Genomic DNA, 22596 nt, shown 5'->3' on the forward strand with positions numbered 1-22596 from the left:
ACCATTTTTATTCGTCTGCATGCAAGGAAGCTCTCCACTGTTGCCCTCTAGAGGGCAGCTGCAGCCTTGCAGTCAGACTGACGCTGCACGTGCTTGCAGTCTGAAGTTCAGACCACATTTCTAACAAATTTGACTTTATTTCTTTAGATAAGAGTTACGCTGTGTTGCCAGTAAAAGAAAGAAATAACATATAATTTGATTTAAATTATGTCCAATTATCACAGTTTTTTGTGTTTAAGGAAACACGTGACGAAAAACTGCTCTGCTTCATATTCATTCAAGATTTGATCCTTTCATCTGCGGTAACCTGAAGAGAAATAAAACTAGTTCTCATCAGTATTACTGCTGGAAGGAGTACAAAAGTACAAGTAATTGCATCTAAATCATCTCGTCACACATAACGACTTATTTTAATTGGAAGTTGGCGGTTTGTAACTTTTGAAAATGCATGTATTTACATTGCAAGTGTTGTTGCATCAAATATTTATGGGTGTGTTTGGCTGCAGGATTTTCCTGCGGCGGTTCGCCCTCATGGGGGAGACTCAGGAGAGGGAACGGGTGCTGTCACATTTTTCCAGCCGTTATTTTCACTGCAACCCGAACGTCATCCTGTCAGAGGGTAAGTACTGCTGCTGCACACTCCACCCCAGCTACAGGAAATTGACAATATTCCTAAATATTTAATGCGCCACATTTATTCCACCGTAGTGTGGAGGGGAATTGTTTTGCAGTTTCCAATATGAATAACACAGTATCTGACCAATACTTGGTGTTATTGTAGGAGCGAGTCTTTATTAACTGCTGGGTTGCAGGTTTACGTTGCATCAATAAGCCTCAAAAACAACCAGTGGAAGGCAAACGCTGCAAAAACTCACCGATCACATTCATCTAATTTTCTATGTTCTCATTAACAACACTACAACGCGCATCACCAAACATGGAGCGTTTCCCTGAGATACCGAGACATTTCACAGGCAGTTGTCACTTTGGTTCATGCTTTTACTGAGTACATCCAAAACAAACCGAACATATCTGGTCAAGAAACACGAAACGTGGACAAACGCTGTTGCAGCAATAAATGCTTTTGATTTTGAATTCCCTCTTCATTTTTCGTGCTCCTGCTTATCTCATTGCAGTTTAACCTCTGAGCAGAAATGACATGTGATTTATTATCCATAAGCCTCTGATGTCTGGAATGGATCTCTGGTAAATATCCATGTCAGTCAAGCTAGGAGTAGCCTTGCATCAGCTAACGTTAGCTAAAGCAGACCGTCTGCAGCGTGAACTGTTAGCATTTGGTTTGTTTTCATACCAATGTGACCAGGAGAGCTCCAGCTAGTGGTGTTTGTGAAAGTTGCATCAGAACACGTTGAGGCTGGTCAGGGTAACGTACATGGGCTCCATAGGTTTAGGAGAGAAAACTGACTCAACTTCTCTGGCGTAGATGCGGTTCACACGCTGACCTGCGCCCTGATGCTGCTCAACACTGATCTGCATGGTCAGGTAAGTAGTTACATATGCAATACCAGTACTGTGATAGAAATGTTGTACATCGCAGTGTAAGAGTACTTCAGGTGAGAAACAGAGGAAAAGTTCTGGGGGATTAATTCTCCTCTGGGGCCCTTTGGGTCAGTTCAGGAGATCAACCTGATCACCGGCTGATCCAGGTCTGCCGTCGTTAATCGGCTGCTTTCTCAGCCAGAGCTGATCTGAGCTCAGCTCCTCTCGGTGGCGGAGACCATCGGCCAATCAGCGCTTCATTAATGCGGCTCAGGAGGAGACTGGAGCTCTTTCTTGAGATGAGCTAACAAAGTGCTAACACATAAACTGTAAGTTGGATTTTAGTCTGTTCACTGCCCGAGTGGTCGCCATGAGTGCATTTTTTAGGCAGGATTAGGGCAGATTATGTGTTGATGAATCCATTAATCAAGTCTAAAATGAAAAATGCTCTTCATCACATCCCACAGGCCTGAGGGGAAAGCTGTTCAGCCTGTTTTCCCCTGAAAACTGAGAAAACAGAGACCGCGTCGAATCGATAACATGTATGTGATTGCGTGTTATGTTTAGATCACCGCAAGAAGAAGGTATTTTTATAGTCCAACAGGAAGTTTGCATGTCAGGGACGAAGCATTTTTATAGTCCAACAGGAAGTTGGCAGGGTCAAGGGTGAAGTATGGGGCAGTGATGGTAGGGGCGGGTCCCGCCACTACTGCATTGTCCTACCAATATTATCGCCATCAGTCAGTGCCTCGTCCATTCATTTTACATTCAGTGGGGCCTCAGGTTCCAAAAACTGATCTACAGTCTGATTTTCAAGGCTGAAAGATCAACCTGATCTTAATCCCCGAAGAGAGTTTCTCCTCCCCTGATGATAAGAGTTTGCTTGTTCTATTAGCTCAAGGTAACGGGACATTGCAGTCATAAATGCAAAATATATCAGCCTCCAGGCAGCTTCCCCCTGTGGAGCGCGTTTATGTTCCCACCAATGTCAAAATCAAACTTACGCCCTTAGGCAGGTATTTTGTAGTTCAACAGGAAGTTAGCATGATGACAAGCATACCTCATCTTTACCATGCTAACGTCCTGTTGGACTACAAAAAGACCTCATACCCGCAGCGCTCTCCACCAGATCAAACACTTCCAGCTACATTATGACTCTTTACTGACTTTATTTCAATAGACATGATTTTTCTTTCTGTGCTTTTAGAACATTGGTAAGAGGATGTCGAGCACACAGTTTGTTGGCAACCTGGAAGGACTGAACGACGGCCAAGACTTTCCTAAGGATCTGCTGAAAGTAAGCTTGCCTCTCCATCTAAAATAGCAAGCGCAGAGAGACACACACACACTCACACATACACACACACTCAAAATGAGGGCGAGCAGACTGTGCCAGCTCTGTATTGTCCCTCAGATCTATGCGACTGAGCCTGGCTGTCTGGCCTGCGCTCGCTGCCAGCTGGCGTTCACCGCGTCTCCAGAGGCTACCAATCAGAAGCCTGCCCGGGCTCGCCACTTCCTGGTACAGTGTAGCTACAGCAGGGCCCGGGGGACTAATCGTTATGTGATCCGGAGATGAGGGGGGAAAGGCATAGTCACCCTCGGGGGAGCTGCGCGCGACTTCACCAGCATTAGATTAGCCGATTAGCTTAACCCAGTTGAGTTTGGTAGCATAAGGTCGGGCTCCATCAGGCAGGGTCGGACAGCGGCCTTGGGGCTTCATGATGTGGCGAAATAACCCAATCAGTGCCTGTCCATTGGTGCGCCTAATGATGATGCTGTTGATTAGTTTTGTCTGCGGAGCGGTCCGTCAACAAGCCTCAGGGCGGCAGAGTGCTCGCCAACAGGTTGTAATGGCGTATTTATAATGCATGAAGGAGGGAGACTGAGATGACAGCGAGGACGTCTAGAATGAAAGGCTGTGCCAGTTATTGAGGCCAAAGACGCTGCTGCCATGTGACCGCGAGCACAGCAAGTCAGACAAAAAACAGTCGCACAGATGTGCATCAGCTGTTTTATTAATGCTCGTACAGATCCAGGAACAGTCTTTAATCATGCATCCACTTTCCACAAGCTCCTTTATTCTCTCTCAATGAACCTCTCACTTTTCTGTCCCTCCAGCCACGTTCTCTTTTCTCTCTCTCTCTCTCTCTCTCTCTCTCTCTCTCTCTCTCTCTCTCTCTCTCTCTCTCTCCGGCTGCCCAGTCTCTCCTTCCTTATCTGGCCTCAGTTTAATCTCCAGACTGCGACTCATTGCCACTTTTATCGCTCCTCTCTCACACAGTTTCCCTCATCTTTCCTAAAGCTCTCCGTTTCCTCCTCTCCAGGATTGAGTCCTTCTGTCTGCAGTCAAGTGATTTACTAAAATGTTTTATCGTTCACGGTGTAAAGATCTGCCTTTCTAGCGGAGCTCAAATTTAAGACAGAGGACCAAATTGAATCGCTCTGTGTCAAGTGTCATTTTTTAGTTCAGATGTCTCCATCTGTGGGCCTCATTCATTAAATGTTCTTTCACATTTTAGGGTGTTTTCACCTGCAAAGGTAAGTAACAGGTAAAAAGAAGTAAAAAAAATGGGAATAAGCAAATTAGCAACAACAAAAACATCTAGAGAGCTGGCAAAAAAACCCACATAGACACAAAAGCCACACAAAACACTACGATTATTCTTACTTCCACCTTTGTCTCGGACCTAAAGTTGGTATATTCTGAGCGTGAGAGGAGCCCAGCCGGTGTGCACCGCCTCGCTGAGCTCAGCTCTTCCTCAGAACTCCAGCTGACGTGTCACCAGCTTCACACCATCCACCAACCAGTAAACGAGGCTCCCAGAGCTCGTCTTAGTCACGTGAACGTCTGCCCCTCGCCGCTGCAACGCTCCCCCCCTCTATTTGATCTCTCCATCATTTCCTGACCCCCCCCCCAGCCCCATCCTCTTATTCCTCATTTCCTCCACTCATTTTCTTGGCTCCCATTTCCTCTTTCTCATCTGTATCTGTGTTTGCTGTAAATACGTTAGCAGCCAGCTGGAGTCTCGTTAACATTCACCTGTTGGCCCCACGTTGCTCTCCTTCCGCATTTAACTGACCATCTCTTCTTCAACAGTCCCAACCCAAAGATTGAAAGTGGTTTATTTATATTCTTTAATCTACAAGTCTACAGTTTCATTTAGCAGACGCTTTTGTCCAAAGCGACGTACAACACAAGCAAGAATTTAGACCTAATTAAGGAAAAGTCCATAGTAGCGCAAAAGTGCTTCAGTTTGTAATCAAAGTACAAGGGAGAGTTCTACTGTACTTGTTCATGCACCTCGCAGGTAAAGGTGTTGGTCAGCCATTTATCATTCATTGGTTCCCGGTTCTGTCTCCTGAGCTGCTCACTCTCCCATCTGATTTCACTCCAGCTGTGGAAGCCCATTTTTTAGTTGTCATCTGCGGCAGTGAGAGACATCTTTCACCAGCAGTGGAACTTAACATTTCAGCCCACAGTCAGTACGGGGATGGGTTCTTGATTGAACGTGTTCCTGCATCACCGTACTTTTCCTTAAAAACCCCTTCAGTTCCACTGGAGCTGCAGGAGTGTGGAAAAATATCTCATCGTGTTTGTTTTGAGTGGTGCTGCATTATGAAGGGAAAGATGGGAACGAATGCTACATTTTTTTAGTCTAGCAGTTTAGCTGCTGTTAGCATCAGTCTCCGTTAGCTTCAGGCTAAATATATGTGGCTGGTTCTTCCTGCAATCTGGAGTCACTAAGAAGTGATGGAGGAGGGAGAAAACACCTTGGTGAGCTGAGTACTCCTGGTAGTGAGTACTTGACAGGTGAAATACACTTTTGGGTACCACGTTAAGATTTGAATATCGTCCAGCGGGCTGTAATGACACTTGACGCCCTGCAGCTAAAATCAGCTGCCTGGTGGTCTGGGAACTCATGAGAAGGGCTTTGCCTCCCCGTGACACCTTTTGGCACCCCTCTCCCCCAGGTGGACCGCTCTCCCTCTGTCGACACCGAACAATCCCCTTTCTGTCTTGTCTCTTCCTCCTCTTTCCTTTCCGCCTCATTTACCTTCCTCACTAACTCCCCCAGTCGCTGCCGTTATTCCCTCTCAACGCCGCTTCAGCCTGTTATGATTAAACCTTGTGATATGTTTCCCATTACCACCACAATAGAGGAGCAAAATGGAGCAACCTCCTGAACCGAGTGTGAAGCTTTGACTACACGAAAAAGATTGGTTTTGTTTTGGGTTTTTTTGCGTTTTCTGCCTTTTGAATTGAGGCGATAAAGATTGTGTGTGGTACCCCAACAGATTTGCAACCAGGGGATGAGCTGAGTGACATATGTAGGAACCTCGTTGGGGTCATGTGACACAGCTGGTATAAAAGCTTCCTCCATTTCGGATTCTTCATTTCCTGGAACCATCAGCACAGTCAGGAAGGGTCTCGTTAGGTTTGCACATCACTTGATCTCAGTCCTGGAAACTTTCGCACCTCATTTCAGTCGCAATGTGGTCAGCAGTGAGAATCTCTACGATACTGTCACGATATATCGCTCACGATGGCGTCATGAGGATTCTGTGCTGATTGACGTACAGCAGGACAGCTCATCTACGATACATCATGACATCTGTGTAACTTAGAGAAGATACCCCTAAGAACAAGCAGGACTGACGCCTTGATACGCAGCATTGTGGTGCCGGCTTATAGAAGTTACAGGAAGTAACGTCCACCTCAGTGCTGACTACACACGTGCACAGCAGCAACTTGTCCGAATGGTAAAACAAAATGGTGACAGGGGGAATCTGTTCATCTCATCGGGAAGAATCACGACATCGTGCAGTATTTATATTTTGTCCCACGTTTCACAGTTTAGCCCGACTGACCTATTTTTGTGGCACTGACGCCTAATTTCTGCCTGCATGACTTTCAGAGCTGAAGTTTTTACATTCGTGAGTGGCAGCATGAGTCACACACGTCTGGATTATCAACCAGAGATTATCACCACGAGACTCCGGCGAGTCCGTCCCACATCCAGACTACAGATTGTCACTAAAAGACATGACAAGAAAACAGATTGCGACGTTTCCAACGTGGTGCGCTGACTTGCAACGATCACAAAATCAAACATTGGAGAAAGAACCGCATGTTGAAGCTCTTTAGCTGAAAATGTGTTGAGGGCTGTTAAAGGCTGGCAATTTGCTGAAAAAAGCTCAGTAAAGGGGGTGGCGTGGCTCGGAGGTAGAGTGGCTGTCTCGCAACCGAAGGGTCGCTGGTTCGATCCCCACTTCACCTGGCGACCATGTTGACTTGACTAACTGCTCCTGATGGCTGTGCGACGGACTGGTGACCCGTCCAGGGTGAACCCGCCTCTCGCCCAGTGTCAGCTGTGATAGCCTCCACCCCCCACTACCCTTAACAGATAAGCGGTACAGAAAATGGACAGATGGATGGATGGAAGTTCAGTAAAGGTACAGTACTATGGAGTGGTACTATGCAGTACTATGGAAAGAAGGGTTGCAGAAGTTTTCTAGCCTGCAGTGCAGTGAAGCATTTTTGTTTTGGTGTTTGGTCCCTGAGCAGAACTGCATTCATTCATGCACTGGGTTCCGTGCCACATGTTCCTGTAACCTGATATAACTCTTTACAGGCCATAACTCAGAAATCATCGGAAAAATGAGCCAAATGTTCTTCAGGGAGAACGTCCACAGCTGTCAGTGAGACTGCTCCGGCTTCTTTGTCTCAATCAGCGTGTTCTCGTTCTAGGATCATAATGAGGACATAAACTGTCTTAATGTGGTCCAGAGATTTCCTCCCCCGGTTACCACAGCAGCCCATCACTCAGCGTCCTCCTCCATCAGCAGAGCGCTGGTCCTCAATCAGGCACCTGGAGTACAGCGTCTCTGACAGGAGGAGGAGGAAGACTGCACTCAATCACAAGCCACAGTTTCTCCAGGAACGTTTTACGAACAGACTTCGTGGTTCAGGTGCAGGTCAGATGATTGCAAGTGGATTTTTACTTTTTAGGTGAACTTAATCTTAGTTTTACCTCCAGGTGAGGCCCCGGTCCAAACCTGGTCAGATATTTACATTTAGGGGAGTGCAGATGTCTCAATCCTACAAGCTGACACCCAAAAAGATAAACACAGCAATTTTGACAATTATTCTCATTTGAGAAACTGGCAACATTTTTACAGCAGAAAAATGAACTCTGATGATGCTGGAAGCCTGGATGCTATGGTTAGCAGTGCTAAGCTAACAGTAGCCTATGGAGGAACTACACCAGGGTCACATGACTTCAAGGTCACCGCCACCAAGCTTCTCGTGTTTCCCCTGATGACCTTTAATGACCTCCCCGACCTCTGAAGGCTCCTTCAGACTCTTGTTAGCAACCCAGGTTTTTTAGACTCAGAAATGCTTCGAAATTGTGCGTTGATCTTTATTTCAAGGATTTAACCGAGACCCTCTTCAAAGATCCCGATCATCACGCTGGCATGGACAGCAGTTACCCACCGATTGACCTTAGAGTGGAGAACCAGACCTTCAGCAATGCTAGCTTACCTCCAGGTTTTAGGCCTCGTTCCTACGCCGCTCTGTATCCTGCAACTTGGCACTTTAAACAGGTCACAATCGATAACACGATCATGTCTGATCCCTCACCACTGCAGGGACCCTCAGCACCAGCCTCCAGCAGCGCTGTAGTGTTCACATAAGTGATGAGACGCCGAGTGTTTATGTAATGAGAGAAGTGATTAAAAACCTCCACCTTCCATGGAAAACACAGCTCCCTGCAGAATGTGAGCTTCTGGCCTTACGGTGCTTTGAAGGAAACCTTTTCTTGTGAGGTGCAGACATGCAAAGGTTTGCACTCTCTCTCTTTCTTCAGCTCTTCTCAGGGCTTAAAGATTCAAGTGGGAGCTAATGATGCACCGAAGTAGGTTACCATCCCGCAGTCGAGCCCCAGAACACATTCTGCTGAAGTGAAAATGTTCTACAGCTCAATCAGAGCCTGAACCTCATTCTTCAAACTGTAATTAACGGCACTGATGTTATCAATCACGGGCAGCATTGATGGGGGGGTCTTATTTGTTTTGTAAGTGAAAAATTGAAACTGTTGGTCTGTACCAGCTCCCTCTGAAATCTGTGCAGGAGCTTTATTTAATCTCACCGAGCAGCTCATGTGACGAGAAACCAGAAACATTTACATATTTCTAAATAGTTATTATTTATTCAGTGTGTTGCTGTTAAAACTGAAATATTTATTGTTGCACGTCTGATAAAAGAGCACTTATAAGCTTCAACAACATGAACAGAAAAATGTTCCTTCAGACAGGCCAGTTGGTCGTCTCCATGTCCACCGGGGTCTGTCCATGCCAGCGAGGGTCTGTGGACCCTGTGTGCAGGACCCGCCCTCACAGCTGGCTGTATTCTACCGACGTTACCACCCGTCCTGATTGGTTCTGGATCCAACAGATCTCAGGCAAGATACAGATGGTGTCACAAAGCTGCCTTTGCATGTGGACGCTCAGGCTCTCGAGAACAGCTCTTGATCACGCCGCCACCATCCAGTCGTTGGCGCGGTACGTGAATCACCAAGAGGGAGGAGACAATCATGGATGCTGGTCATCTCAGGTGTCTTCGTCCCATAGCAGCGTCTTCGTTGCTCATGTTTTTCAAGGGAACCGAGGGATCGACCGATATTGAGTCAGATTTGAGTTTTTACCTTTACACTTTTGTCTTTTTCCCTCCTGCATCACTTCTTTGTGACTCAAGAATGTAGAAAGAACCAGCCATGCGTAGTTAGCTTGAAGCTAACGGAGACTGATGCTAACAACAGCGGCTGCGGTCTTTGTCGCTGCTCCAGCTGATTACAGTGATCGTCGCTGCATCCGCCGGAGCTACGCTCAGGTTATGTGTCGTGCTCTGACCCCCCCCCCCCCCCAGCCTCCCCATCTCTGTTTGCTGTAACCTGTAAAGTTAACGCCTTAGTTATCAGTTAACTAATCCTGTCATCAAACTGTTTCTTCTTTTTGCAGAGAATCTTCTAAATGTAGAATTCTTTGGAGCGCAAAGCTTTATTCTGACATACAGAAAGCGAATGTGACATCAGTAGCAAACCAAACATGAAACATTCAACATCCCTCAGAAAGGCTCAGAAAGAGGAGACCGAGTGTCTTACCTTGGCCCGACCTGCCGTGGTTCCCTCCAGCTGAAGAACTGACTTAATTTGGATTTCTGCTTTTGTAGTCATGAAAAGTGGATCAAAAGAGTCAGTGGAAGCATGCAGCTTCCCAGCTCCCGCGGGTGTTTCCATGTTTCTCCTCCTCCCATCTTCTTATGTGCAATAGCTGGGTTTTGTTCACTACCACGACGCCCTTTCACAACTACGTGTTCCCTGGTTCCTCGTCTCCGTCTTCCACTGTAGTTTGAAGCGTCTGTAGTTTGTGTAGCTGCTGGGCAGCAGGAATCTGCTGGTGTTGGAGTGGACGCCCGAGTGGTCTATGATTGACACATGCATTAAACCTCCCTTCACACTCTTGTAGCTTCTGATCCTGTTGCTCTTTCTTTAAATCAATAATTCTGTTTGACAGATTTCTCTGGGGAAGTCACCTCATTCATTTGTCTTCCAAGTAAAGGTTTCTGTCGCCTCCTCTCTCTCCCCTGCTGCCACTCGCTCTCCCTTCATGGTCTCAGTTGGGACGATTGAGAGGAATTTAAAGATTTGCCTCCCAGTTTTTGTTGTATTTGCTGCTGAGTGTGTTCTCTTTAGTTGGGATTCTCTCAATTTCAAAGCGATACTTCACCTGAGAAGGGTAATCTGACGCTAACAACAGCAAAACTGTCCATATAGAAACTCTCAAGTGCATCGCTTCATCTCAGAAATCCACAGACGTTTGGAATCAACTGGTATTTTTTACAATTATCAGCCCATCGAGGAGGCAGATAACTGATAACTGCTGATATTCAGTTGCAGTTTGTGTTAAAATTTCCATGTCGAACTTCACGGCGATATGAACCCCAACAGGAGGCTGCATTTAAATAAACATGGAAGGAAAGGAAATTTTTCTTACGATCAAAATCTGAAGTGATTATATTTTTTTAAAAGTGTGTATGGATACGTTGCCTCGCCCGCATGTGTGTCTGCATGGAAGACGTAGCGGGGAGGCTGATGACTGAGAGGAGGAGGAGGAGGAGGAGGAGGAGGAGGAGGGAGGGCGGGAGGGAGGGCGATACGCATTGACGAAGCCAGGAGGAGGGAGGCAGAGCAAGGGAGCGCGTTGTCCCTATCAGCCTCTCGCTCGCTCTGACATCCAGGCAGCCAGCTCTGCCTTCGCTCGCCTCCGCAGCAGCAGCAGGACAGAAAGAGAAGCCTGGATATTGAGATCGCATCGGACAAATACAGCAGGAAGACAAGGGAGGTATGAAAGACGTCAGCAGCAGCAGGAGAGCTGTTCCCTCCAACACCTACTCAATGTGTGATGGGAAAACCGGCGCAAAGAGAGTCTGAGAAAAGTGGACGAGGAGTAAAAGATGAGCGCGGACCTCCACATGGACGGAGAGAATCAGACCATCGCCAGCTGGAGCAACAACAACCTTCTGGGCTAAATTTCTTCATCTTTAAATTTGACGTTGCATCTCTGAGCCTGTGATGAAATCTCTGGAATCCCTGCGCTGAAGTCCGAGGCTGGCTGTCCCTCCCTCCATCCCTCCCTCCCGTCCCTCGCTATCTCCCTCTATTGTGTCTCTTTTTCTGTGCCAAACTGTGTGTTCACATAAGCATAAAGAGCTTAACGTGTGTGTTTCTCATCTCATTTCCGCATTTTGCACCCATCTGTTTCACGCTGGCTGTCCGTTCACACCTCTGACAGTGTTTGGTGCCATCTGTGAGAGCTCTGGGTGAGAGCGGCATCCCTGTGCTCGGTCGCTGGCTTGAATCTGGAGGACGGCAGCTGGACGGGTGTCACCTTCCAGTAACTTGGCAGCGAATCTCGTTACCTGCTTCCACAAGCTGGAGAAGTTTGTTCTCGTCCTGCTCCCAACCAGTTCATCCCCCATTAAAAGACGAGCCAAGAACAAACTGTACTGGATTTATTTCGTCATGAAGAGACTTGTTCCTTAATTCATGGCTGTCTTATCAATAAATCAGTGTCAGGTGGGTCTCCAGGTGCAGCCTGGTGGGTGCTGATCAAGACCTTCACGGGCCTGACTGTAGGGGTCCGCCGCTCACCGCCTGACAGCAGCCTAATGATGATCCGCCTCCCCCTGTCCTCGCCGCTGATCATCAGCTGCTCTCTCTAACAGCTGAACTCACTTCCAGCTCCACCTCAGCCTCTCGCGAGGCCCGCTGGACCCGGGCCAGATCAAAGAAGCCTGGGAAGAACTTTTCACTTTGAAAGTCCAGCTGTCTTTCCTGTGGTCCGTCCCCCCTGACCATGATCGGCGTCAACAGCCTGCACTCAGCAGGGCGCCTACGCTCACGCTCTCTTTGCACAGTGCGCTACGGCAGGGACTTCCGGATGATGGACCCGTTCCGCTATCCCAGAACGCCACGCTCACGCTCCCTCAAACCCCTGGTGTTCCCGGACCTGCTGGGGAAGGCTCAGGACGGACAGAATCACCCACAGGCCAGAAAGAGGAGGAAGGTACGGAGAATCATCATTTATCACACACAAAACGGTTTGATGATCAATCTTCAAAACTCCGACATGAATCATTCGTCTCATTGGACGTCAGCACATGTTGTGACAGATGTCAAAACACTTCATGGTCTACGCCACATAATCGTCTCCTCATTACTGAAAGCCAGTGTGTCAGATGGTCTGGTAGCGTTTCACCAGGGATGATGCACATCAAGCCTTTATTCTGATGTTCTACTCATTAGCATCTGATTTGTATACATCCACGTCCACGGCGTGGAAGAGTTAGTGAAGCCGCTGATCCATCGCCAGGCCTGATTGGTTGGATCACTACGTCATGTTGTGTAAATCCACCACCCAAAGCAAGTGGCTCTCATTTGCTGGCGTCTGGCTGACGTTGATGAAGCAAGTAGGTGAAGGTGACAAACGTTCCTCCTCGTCTCCTCCAGTCTGACGTCTTGATCGGCTCCCCTCCACGGTGGGTCCACGTTCCCCTGCTGTCAGTACGGTGTGTCCCCTCAGGATTTACAGGAAGAGGGAAAATACTCTTTCAGGAATGAGATAAAAACACATGCTTACACGAAATAACTTCCATGTTGGCTCAGACAGAAATGGAGGCATGCAGAGAAATGTCCTGATCCAAATTCAGATATTGGAGTTGTGGCTCATCAAAACATTATTGATGCAGCTGATTTCTGTTTTAGCTGCAGGACGTCAAGCTCCATTACAGCCCACCGGAGGATTTCAAATCTTGAAGTGATGCTTCACCCAAAAAGTGTATTTGCCTTTCAAGTACTCACAAATAGGAGTCTTGACATCACAAGGATTTTTTTTTACCTCCTGCATTACTTCCTTGTGACTCCGTAATGCAGAAAAGAACCAGCCTTGTATGTTTAGCTTTGAAGCCAAAAACTCCCTTTACAAAAATCTTGCGGTCATCGTCCTGTATAATCCACGCCCTTTTAATCCAGAAGTGTGATCAGTCATCCACATGTTGACTAGAGCTGAAAAACAACCAGAACACTTCTGGTTCTGAGTTTGTTCGTGGTAGTGTTCTAATGCTGTAGAACATCCAGTTCCTTTACCTCCAAGTCAGTCCATCAGGGTTAGTCATGTAAGTCATGTGACCCTGGTGTAGCTCCTCCCTAGGCTAACGTTAGCTTAGCACTGCTAACCGTAGCATCCAGGCTTCCAGCATCATCAGAGGGTTCATTAGTGAAGATGATCTTGATGAACTGAACCTGGAAGATCATCAACTTCTGTTCACCAGAGCTGATTTACTGATTCAATCACCACAATCACATGGAGCGATCCTATTGGCTGCTGGGGGAGGAACCAGCAGATGACCACTTCCTGTTGGTGGAGGAACCAGCAGATGACCACTTCCTGTTGTTGGAGGAACCAGGAGATGACCACTTCCTGTTGGACTACAAACATACCTCACCCCTGACATGCTAACTTCCTGTTGGACTACAAACGTACCCGGCCTCTGCTATGCTAGCTTCCTGTTGGACTACAAAAGTACCCTGTCTCCGCTATGCTAGCTTCCTGTTGGACTTCAAACTAACCCTGTGCTTCCCCCTTAGTTAGCGACCTGTGGGATCTTAAGGAGGAACGTATGGAAACCAAGTCTGTACTGGTGCAGTCGGCTTGCTGGTCATTAATATTCATTAAGTATTTCTAATTAGGGGCCAGTTTAGAAGAAAACGAGCCTGATTAGTGACACTGAGTCAAACTCATTATAAACCCAATTTAACTTGAGGAGAAGTCACAATGCAGCACAGTGATATTTGTAATAAGTTGGAGGCGGAGAACTGCAGTGAAGCCCATTAGCAGCGGTGGTTACTTTATTGAGGAGCAAAATGAAACTTGATCGATTTTAGCTGAGTGCAATTACGGTGCTGGTTGAAGGGTACGGAGGTGTTGGTCTACGAGGAATACAGGGGTGAGCGAGGTGGTGTGTCACCTCCATCACCTCCCCAGTCACCACTGCCCATCAGCAGCAGGCCCCACCTCCGTCGCCGTCTTAAACCTTCCAGTCAGTCAGTAACTCCTGGATCAGCTGATGAGTCGTAGGCTCCTGGTCACTGAGGCCAAATCTGCTGCGTCGCTGAAGAATAAGACCGACCTTTATTGTGTTTTTCTTGAGTACGACGGAGGTCTCTGCTCGCGGGTGAATTCAACCAACAGGAGCAGGGAGATGAAAGCTTTTTAAAAATAGCATTTACATGAGTGCTGCTCCTGCTATTTTTTTAATAGTTTTCACTTTTAGCAATTTAATTATGACGACAATGACAATATGAAAGCGTTGTTTGGGGTTTTTTTCCAGCGTGAAGGCAAAAAGCGCTGCAGAGGAATCCTAAACAGAACTAAACTCTCTTGGAGTTTAAAGAAACAGCCCAGAACCCTGCGTCACAAACCGATATCAGCCTGAAAGAAGTCTTCCCACTGACGAGTCGATTCATTGACCAACAGCATGTAAACAAATTCATAAATGTCTTCATCATCTTGATAGCTTGTGTTCACTTAATGTTGCAGCGTGCGGGTCGATGCGTTCACTCTGAATTATTGATTGATTGATTGTCCAGTGGCTGCATGAACGGGCCGGCGGGATAATGGCTTTGTCGCTGACGGGCCGCCGCTCCACTGATGAGATGATTGATGGGTTGTTGGGTAAAGAGCTGTGAGGAACAGGATGACATTTCCCCTGATTGAATGGAGGAAGCCACAATATAAGAGCACCTGTGAAATGAAGCGTTGTGCTGTTTGTCACGTTAACCTGAGAACGTTCTCCGTCTTCCTCTGTAGGCGCTCTACAACTCCATCAAGAACCAGAAGCTGCAGTGGACGCTGTAAGTGCTGTTGATTTTCTTCCCCTTAAAAACAGTTCCTGTCTTGTCCTTCCTGCCATTTCTTCTGTCGCTTGAACGTTATATCCTCACGCTGTTTTTTTGATATTCTTTTTTGGGGTTTTTAAAGGTCCCACAAAATGAAAAATACATGTTCCCAGTTTTAATCCCGTGTTAATCTCTTGATAAACACCAAATACACATCAACAAATCCGCGTCAGTGTTTTTACACCAAAATCCCTGTTTTACGCCTAAAACAGACGTTTGAAGACTTCTTCTAATTCTGTATCCAATGAAAATGCTTTCTTCTTTTAAGCCCCTCCCCCCACTCTTCAGATGACGGACAGCTGCTTATAATAGATGCCCAGAGACGCACGTGTGACAGAATTGGCTTTAAAACAGTGGATGAAATGACAGGTGTCTGAATTTGATCTGTTTGGTCTGGTAATGTTTGGGAATCGTCGTCTGTTAGCAGAGCGCTAACTAGAGGTGGCTAGTAGTTTTGCGCCTGTCTCAGATACACACAGTTCAGCGCCATTGGTTGATGTGAACGCCAGTCAGTATCCCCAAGAGGTCCATTTGTCTTTCCAAGACACACCTTAATACACAGAAACAATGATACTTAAGTCTTGATTTGTAAAGAGAATTTCTTTGGTTTTGTTTCTGTCCTTTCCCTTCGTCTTTGATAAACTCACTCACACACACACACACACACACACACACACACACACACACACACACACACACACACACACACATTGTCCTGGAGGCCTGGAAACAATCAGGGATATTGATGGATTTGTTAGCATCCTCATTAATGACGCAAGTGTCGTCTGGCATGTGAGGGAAACATTAGTGTGTCAAGGGTTGCTATTCTGGATCACCGTTCCAGAGTGCCTCCGAGATGCCAATTAAGTCACTCGCTTTCCAAGCTTTGTTGCCATAGTGACGGCACCATGGCTACGACTCCATAGCTACCACATTGCTCTTTCCTCCCTCTCAGCAGCAAACACAGACACGCTAACAGATGGACACACTGCACATGTAAATACACACAGGAAACTCATTTGAATGCATGTTTGTGTAGCGAGACGGAGCAGAGAGAAAGGCTTCGTACCTGCATCCTGCACAAAGGTGTGACCACAGCCTCCCACTGCCTTTCCCGAAATAGCAGCAGCGCTCCCGAAGCAGCTGAATAAAGTGGTCAGAGGAGCAGATCGCGGAGGAGATCCGCAGAGAGGCAGGCGATCCAGTTCAAACATCTCCGCTGACTATTTAAACACCGCAGCACGGGGGAATAAAGAGATGCCATTTTTAGAGTGTAAACACTCTGTCATGGAGCAGGAGAACCCACCTCCAAACAAAATAGAATTACAGATGAAGAGATTCAGCCCACAGGAGTCTGTTTCTTTGCTTTTGGCAGTTCACATGTAATATTTTAGCCAGCCAAGATCACCGAAGGAGCACGTTGTGTCTGCTGAGCTCGGAAGCAGCGTCAGATTTGCCACCACGTTCACACCGACTGCCTGATGCATTTTTCATCACAGGGGACGTTTCCTCTCTGGGTTCTCAACACAAAGTTCTGATGATGTTGTTTGTCCTCACAATGCAGATTTATGCTCTTTGTAAACAGAAGGTATCGTTCTGCTCATTCCATATTTGGTCCTGCGAAGCGTTGCTTCTCTTAAACAGACCCTCCGCTCCCCAACTAACACCAGTCTGAGAATGTTCATACAATGTTCTGGTAATATGGAGGTTCAAACTGGCAACATGGCGTTTTCCTTTGATGGGACCCTTCATGTTACTGTGCAGTAGAACGAATGGTGCTCAGAAATTAAGCAAACGTAACAGTATTTTATCAGAAGTATTTTAACATTGCTAGACGACATTCCTGTAACCTTTGCAACAACCGCAGCAGTGACGCGTCTGGCTTTGCAGCTAACGCTAACGCTAACGAGCTCCAATGATGTCCCGAAGACCAAATAGAACCTGATGCTTCCAGAAGGTTTCAAGGATGTTCGTCACTTTGAATGAGCTTCGATTGTTGAGCATCCAAGTCTCCAAGTCAACGGGTTTATTAAATGCCTGAAATATGGTCTGTGGTTTTGTACACCAAACAGTTAATACGAAAGCAAGAGTAAGACTGTGAGTTAATTCAACACTGAAGTTTTTATGAGCCGTAAAAACAGCGGCTGCTAAGACGTGGTGAACATTAGCTTTGTACTGCTAACCAATGCATCTACGCTCGGCGTTCATTAGCGAAGATGATCGTGCTGCTCAGTAATCTCTCCTAGAACATCCTGTTGGCTTTCGATAGGGGGAACCATGGAGATGACCACTTCCTGTTGGACTACAAAAATACCTCATGCCTGCGAAGCTCTGTTGTGGCCACAGATTGTCCTTATAAAAACACTCATCCGCGTCCTCGACAGCCTCTGTCAGCACTGTATTCCACCATTGTCTTCATGTCATCATCAGATCTGGTTCGGTTAGCTTGTGCTGTTAGCCTGCTAGCTGGATACTGGAGGCCTACGACAGCCTTAAACAAACTCACTGTGATGAGATGCACACGTCCGTCCAATCACAGGTGTGTGTTTGTGTGGGTTCACATAACACAACACAAAACATGGCAGTGGCTGTTACTTCACACCCCCACAGAGAACGACAGTGCGCTTGGATGCGCCCACATGTTCTTCACACACACACACACACACACACACACACACACACACACACGCACGTATCCAACACAGACAGAACACACATGCTCCTTCATTCTGAGGTGGGGGTGGAGAGGAGAGTTGGAGGTGGGCATGGAAAAAGAGACGCAACAGGTCCTGATAACGAGACGGCAAATCAGAGTAAACGGCGGAGGAAGCATTTCGCCGCAGGGTTTTGTGAGTTTAGCTGGGAGGAGACGAGAGGAGGTGAAGGACGGACCTCCGCTCTCTCTCATTCCTCTGATTCCACTAATCCTGTTTCTCGTCCTCCCTCATTGGCTCTAATCATCCCGTCTTACATCGTCTGCGCCGCCACCTCTCACCTACTACAAATCCATTCTCATTGTCATGCAGCAGGGCCTCCGTCAGCCTCTCATGTGATCACCTAATTTGATCAAATTATGAGCTGAAAGTGAGAACCACAGACACGAGTGGGGAAAGAAGTTTGAATGATTTAAAAGTAAAAAAAATCCGACGAATGAAACCCGACGTCTGAGTTCTGAGATGAACTCTCAAAAAAATCCATGATCATGGCATTAGAAAGTGAAAATTAAAGGGCGAATATGAAACGTAAAGTTGACTTTTGACATGCAAATGTTAAATTATGAGCGCTATTAAATTCAGATGATAAGATAAAAAGTTAGAATTTAAAAGAAAAGTGGTAATTAGAAAATGAAGCTAAATTATGAGGGAAAAAGTCCATTTTTCTTTGGTCCTTGATGGAAATGGGCTTCCATACGAGTGATCAATAACGAGTGATCAATAACGAGTGATCAATAACTGATTCCTGTGGTGATTTTGGTGTAAACGCCTCCACCGAGGAGGTTTTGCTCTCACCTGTGTGCCACCGCCTGGTGGCTTCTCATCACGCCGGCTGCAGAGGTGAAGCGCGGCAGGAAGAGCAGATCTGTCCTAGCTGGATGGATGGTTTTTGAACTGACAGTCTTCAGACACAAACCTGAGGTCGGTATCGAATGCTCACATTTGAGGATCTGAAAATGTCCCACCAGCCTCAAAACTACGTCCGCAACTGCATTGTTTGTTAAATTTGTTTACTTCTGTAAACACGTAAAACCGGAGTTCCAGAGGCTTCCAGTGCGGCGTCGCTGTGGTTCCTTCATGATTCTCCAAATGAGGTCAGCTCGTCCAACCTCCAACCACTCACAATTCCTGCAGATGTAGAAACTGATTGATGAAGACGACTTCTGACAAACATGTTGGATTTTTCTCAGGTGGCTGTCATTAATAACCAGTTAGAGAGAGAGTCTGCCTGTGGGAGGGAGGGAGGGAGCAGTGCCACGTTCCAGTGACTTCTCGTTTTCTTCCACTTGACTGTGTTGGGAACGTTTCACCAAAGCTGCTTCCTGCGGCTACGGAAGCAGCAACATTACCCAGCATGCACCTCTGCAGCTGGCCAACCTGTTTACTGTCTTTTCTCTACGTTGCATCAACACCCTTTCAAGTTCTTCTTTCCCCCCTTTTTGTTCTTCTTTCCTGCTGTTTCTCTTCTTCCCCACCTGCTCCTTTTTTCCTTGCTCCATCTCTCCTGCTCTCTTCTCTCGCTCGTATTATTGTTGATAACGCTCTGCCATCTGAGACGGATCAGCTTTGTCTTTTTCTCAACCCCCCCGTCTCCATCCATCCCCCCTCTCTCAGCTCCTCTCGACTTTGTCTCTGAGTAGATCCAGGCAGGCCAGCAGTTACCAGGCAACAGGCTACATGCTCATTGGCTCTGTCTCCGCCTCTCTTACTCTCTCTGGCTCCTGCATGGGGTTAACTGCTGTTATGTTCCGCTGGTTACTCATAGCGTGGTCTCGGGGGGGTTCGGCATCCAGCCATTTTTCTATTTTCAGGCTGAACTTTTGCACGGGTGCCGCCTGGTGAGGTAACAAGTGGAATTGCCATGTTACCTCACTGGGCAGATACAGAAACGCTCGCCGTTACAGCCCACGGCGTCCGTCGCCAGCTGATGTGACAAATCCCTTTAAAAAGAAAAGAACGCACGTGTGGTTCCGTGTTGTCATTGAGGAAAACCAGATTATCTCCGCTGCAGCAAAGTGGATTGTAAGAATTGTCAATCTTTGAAACAGAATCCAGATCCTTGTTCATGTTCATTATTTAGTGCGCTGGCTACGGAAGCCCTGAGAGGCCAGAGAGGAAAAAAAAGTTCCCTTTGGCATTCATCACTTGTGAGTAGCTAAAAAGAATAATTTAAGTTCCTCACTTGATTTCATTTTTTTCCCAACTGTAACAATAAGGGGGAAAATATTTTGCGTGCATGTTTTACAAGTCAAACTATGAAATAAAAAGTAACAACAATTGGTTAAATAATCCTACAAATGTCACTCTTGAGATGAAAAGACAAACTTCTCAATAAAACGTAACGCTTATGAGATGAAAGTTTTGAAATAAAAACAATTGTGAGACAAAGTCTGAACTACAGAATGTGGAATATAAACTAATGAATCCTAAGCGGGATAAAAAGTCATCATTGATAGAAATTTCAAGCCACTTCAGTGGACGAAGTGTTGCAGCCGTGGTGAAGCTCCGTTGGTGTCATGGGGGGGGGGGTCTGCCGGCCCCTCGGGGGCAACGATGCCCCTGTTTCTCACCTCGAAGCTGGAACAAGACAGATGGTGTCACACTTTTCCTGTGGTGCGTTTTGATCAAGGAGAGTGGACTGTTCCCCGGGAGAGCGAAGCGAGAGGAAACACTATTAAAGCTTTGAAGACGGCTCCATTCACTCAGGTTTCCCCAGATACAGGATTTGCTTTGTAAGTGTCTTGTGCAACAATCGGCGTGCCAGGGCGCCAGCCGCGGACGCCAGTATTACTCATGTGGATTGTAGGAAAGAAAGTTGTACAGTGAGGGTGTGAGGTGTCCGGACCTCCTGTCCTGTGCTGTTCCTTGTGTAACAGAGTGAGAGGCAAACGGATGAATGATGATGTGTTTATTTGCGTCGCTAATGAGACATGACACATAAGTGTTGGTCACCATGGAGGCTGTTTCTTCTGTCTCCATAGAGACGAGGAAGAGCTGCGGAAGTCATTTTCCGAGCTTGGGAACAGCCTATGTGAGTCGGACGCCTCCGCAGCCATGAAGCCGGTGGGCAGCAGTGGGAAGCCCCTGTCGGAGGAGACCCTGACCTCCGGAACGCTGCTGTACAAAAACGGATTCCTGGTCCGCAAAGTCCATGCTGACTCCGACGGCAAGAGAAGTACGCCTCTGACGCTCTCTCCGGCGTGATGATCTCCAGACTTCATTCTTGATGGTGCATCAGGAATCTGGAATTATCCAGAACACAATTGAAAGTGTGACAAATGTATTTTAGTATTTTGAATAATTTAGTTTGTAGCAGTTTAAGTTAAGGCAAACTGGAGAGCACTGAGAGGCGAATACCTGCAACCCATTCACACACTCACCACACCTGGTGCAGCTGTAGATCAGGTGATGACAACACTGTCATGTGATGTTTGTTCAGGCTTACTTCCTGTGACTACCAGGCAGAACTAAGACTTCAATGTCTTCAGGCCGGGACTCAAGTCCAGTCACGACAGTTCTCTGTTCTATAGACAAATATCAAACATGGCTGCCTCCTCGCCATGGTAACGCTGTCTAACCAAAACTCAGTCTTCTCCATAACCCATCACCAAGTTTTGAAGGTACCTCACCAAAGTTTAGATGACCTGGTAGCCCAACAAGGAAGAGGACATCAAGGTGTAAAAAAACCAAGTAATTTCCTGTTGCCACCAGGTGGCACTACGACTCTTCAGACACACAATGTTATGGGTTTGTCTTTGGACCAGGCTCCCCCCCCCCCCCCCCCCCCCCAAATTTGGTTAGAATCTGCCTCGTAATTTTTCCACAATCCTGCTGACAGAAGGACAAATCCTTCAGCCATTAACAGTTAACATTAACCGCTAGCTCGCTAACTGTCTTGCTAGCTAACCAACGCTACACACTCACAGCCCTGGACGGTCCCCTGGCTTGTTGATGTTGGGGGTGGGGGGGGGGTGTAATCAGAGGGACTTAACACTAACCTCCTTTCTCAAAATGAACTTTGTAAAACCACAAGCTCGCTAACTAGCTTGCTAACAAAAGTCCTCTTGGCTGGTGTTGACAGAAGCCACTTCCATGAACAAAAGGTGAACAAGTGTCACTGCAGAGCGTATTTTTTTGTCGTGTGTCTTTCTCCAGATTTTGAACGTGCCGTTTTTAGAGCGGAGCGACGTTTCCTTGACCTCCCTTGTCACGTATTTCCATGTACGACCTAGGATGTCGTTCCTTACATGTGCTTCTCCTCCCTCAGCACCCAGAGGGAAGCGAGGCTGGAAAACCTTCTATGCCATCCTGAAAGGGCTCATTCTTTACCTGCAGAAGGTAAAACGTTACACTCACATTTCCACTGTGTATATTCCATGTACATGAAGAGACTGTTGCAGCAGCTACCACTTGATATTCATTATTCAACCTTTGAAAGAACAGGTGACCACATCTCTGTAAACATTCTGTTCATGCCAGCAACAAATGTAACAGACTGTGAATCTCTGTTTCCCCTGGTGATGATTTTAGAGGCGTTTGCATCATTTGATGGTGTTTTGTGTCTATAAAGCGCTATGAGGCCACCGTCTCTTTGCTTCAGGGTTTGGGGTCCTTTCAGCATGATGAGGCTCAGATTTATCTTGCATTTGATGGAGCTATGCTAACACTTCCCATCGGCTACCATTCATTGTGCTAAGCTAACTAGCATGGGTCAGAGCACCTTAGAGAAGGGACTCTATCTTCTTATCTGTCTCTGGGGATGATGATAATTCAGGGCCTCCCTAAAGGTCGGCGTGGTCCTTTAACTTTCTTTGCCAAGGTGTTTTTTTCCCCCTAAAACCAAAAAAACAAAACACAAACAG

The 22596-nt window shown here is 46.8% G+C and overlaps 1 protein-coding gene across 4 annotated transcripts in view; it reads left to right on the plus strand.

Annotated features, from left to right (window-relative positions):
- The window catches only part of LOC147240069 (uncharacterized), a 54149-nt gene that overhangs the window by 25392 nt on the left and 6161 nt on the right, over positions 1 to 22596 (plus strand). For all 4 annotated transcript variants that reach the window (XM_086195028.1, XM_086195027.1, XM_086195025.1 and 1 more), the window contains exons 8-13: positions 507 to 619; positions 1445 to 1503; positions 2708 to 2797; positions 14932 to 14975; positions 20716 to 20909; positions 22002 to 22072. In XM_086195028.1, the coding sequence (XP_086051154.1) occupies positions 507 to 619; positions 1445 to 1503; positions 2708 to 2797; positions 14932 to 14975; positions 20716 to 20909; positions 22002 to 22072 (571 nt within the window). The remainder of the gene's footprint in view (positions 1 to 506; positions 620 to 1444; positions 1504 to 2707; positions 2798 to 14931; positions 14976 to 20715; positions 20910 to 22001; positions 22073 to 22596) is intronic.

Source organism: Aulostomus chinensis, chromosome 23, assembly GCF_037954235.1.
Source record: "Aulostomus chinensis isolate RoL2024-O1b breed Wild chromosome 23, RoL_Achi_v1.0, whole genome shotgun sequence".
Lineage (NCBI taxonomy): Eukaryota > Metazoa > Chordata > Actinopteri > Syngnathiformes > Aulostomidae > Aulostomus > Aulostomus chinensis.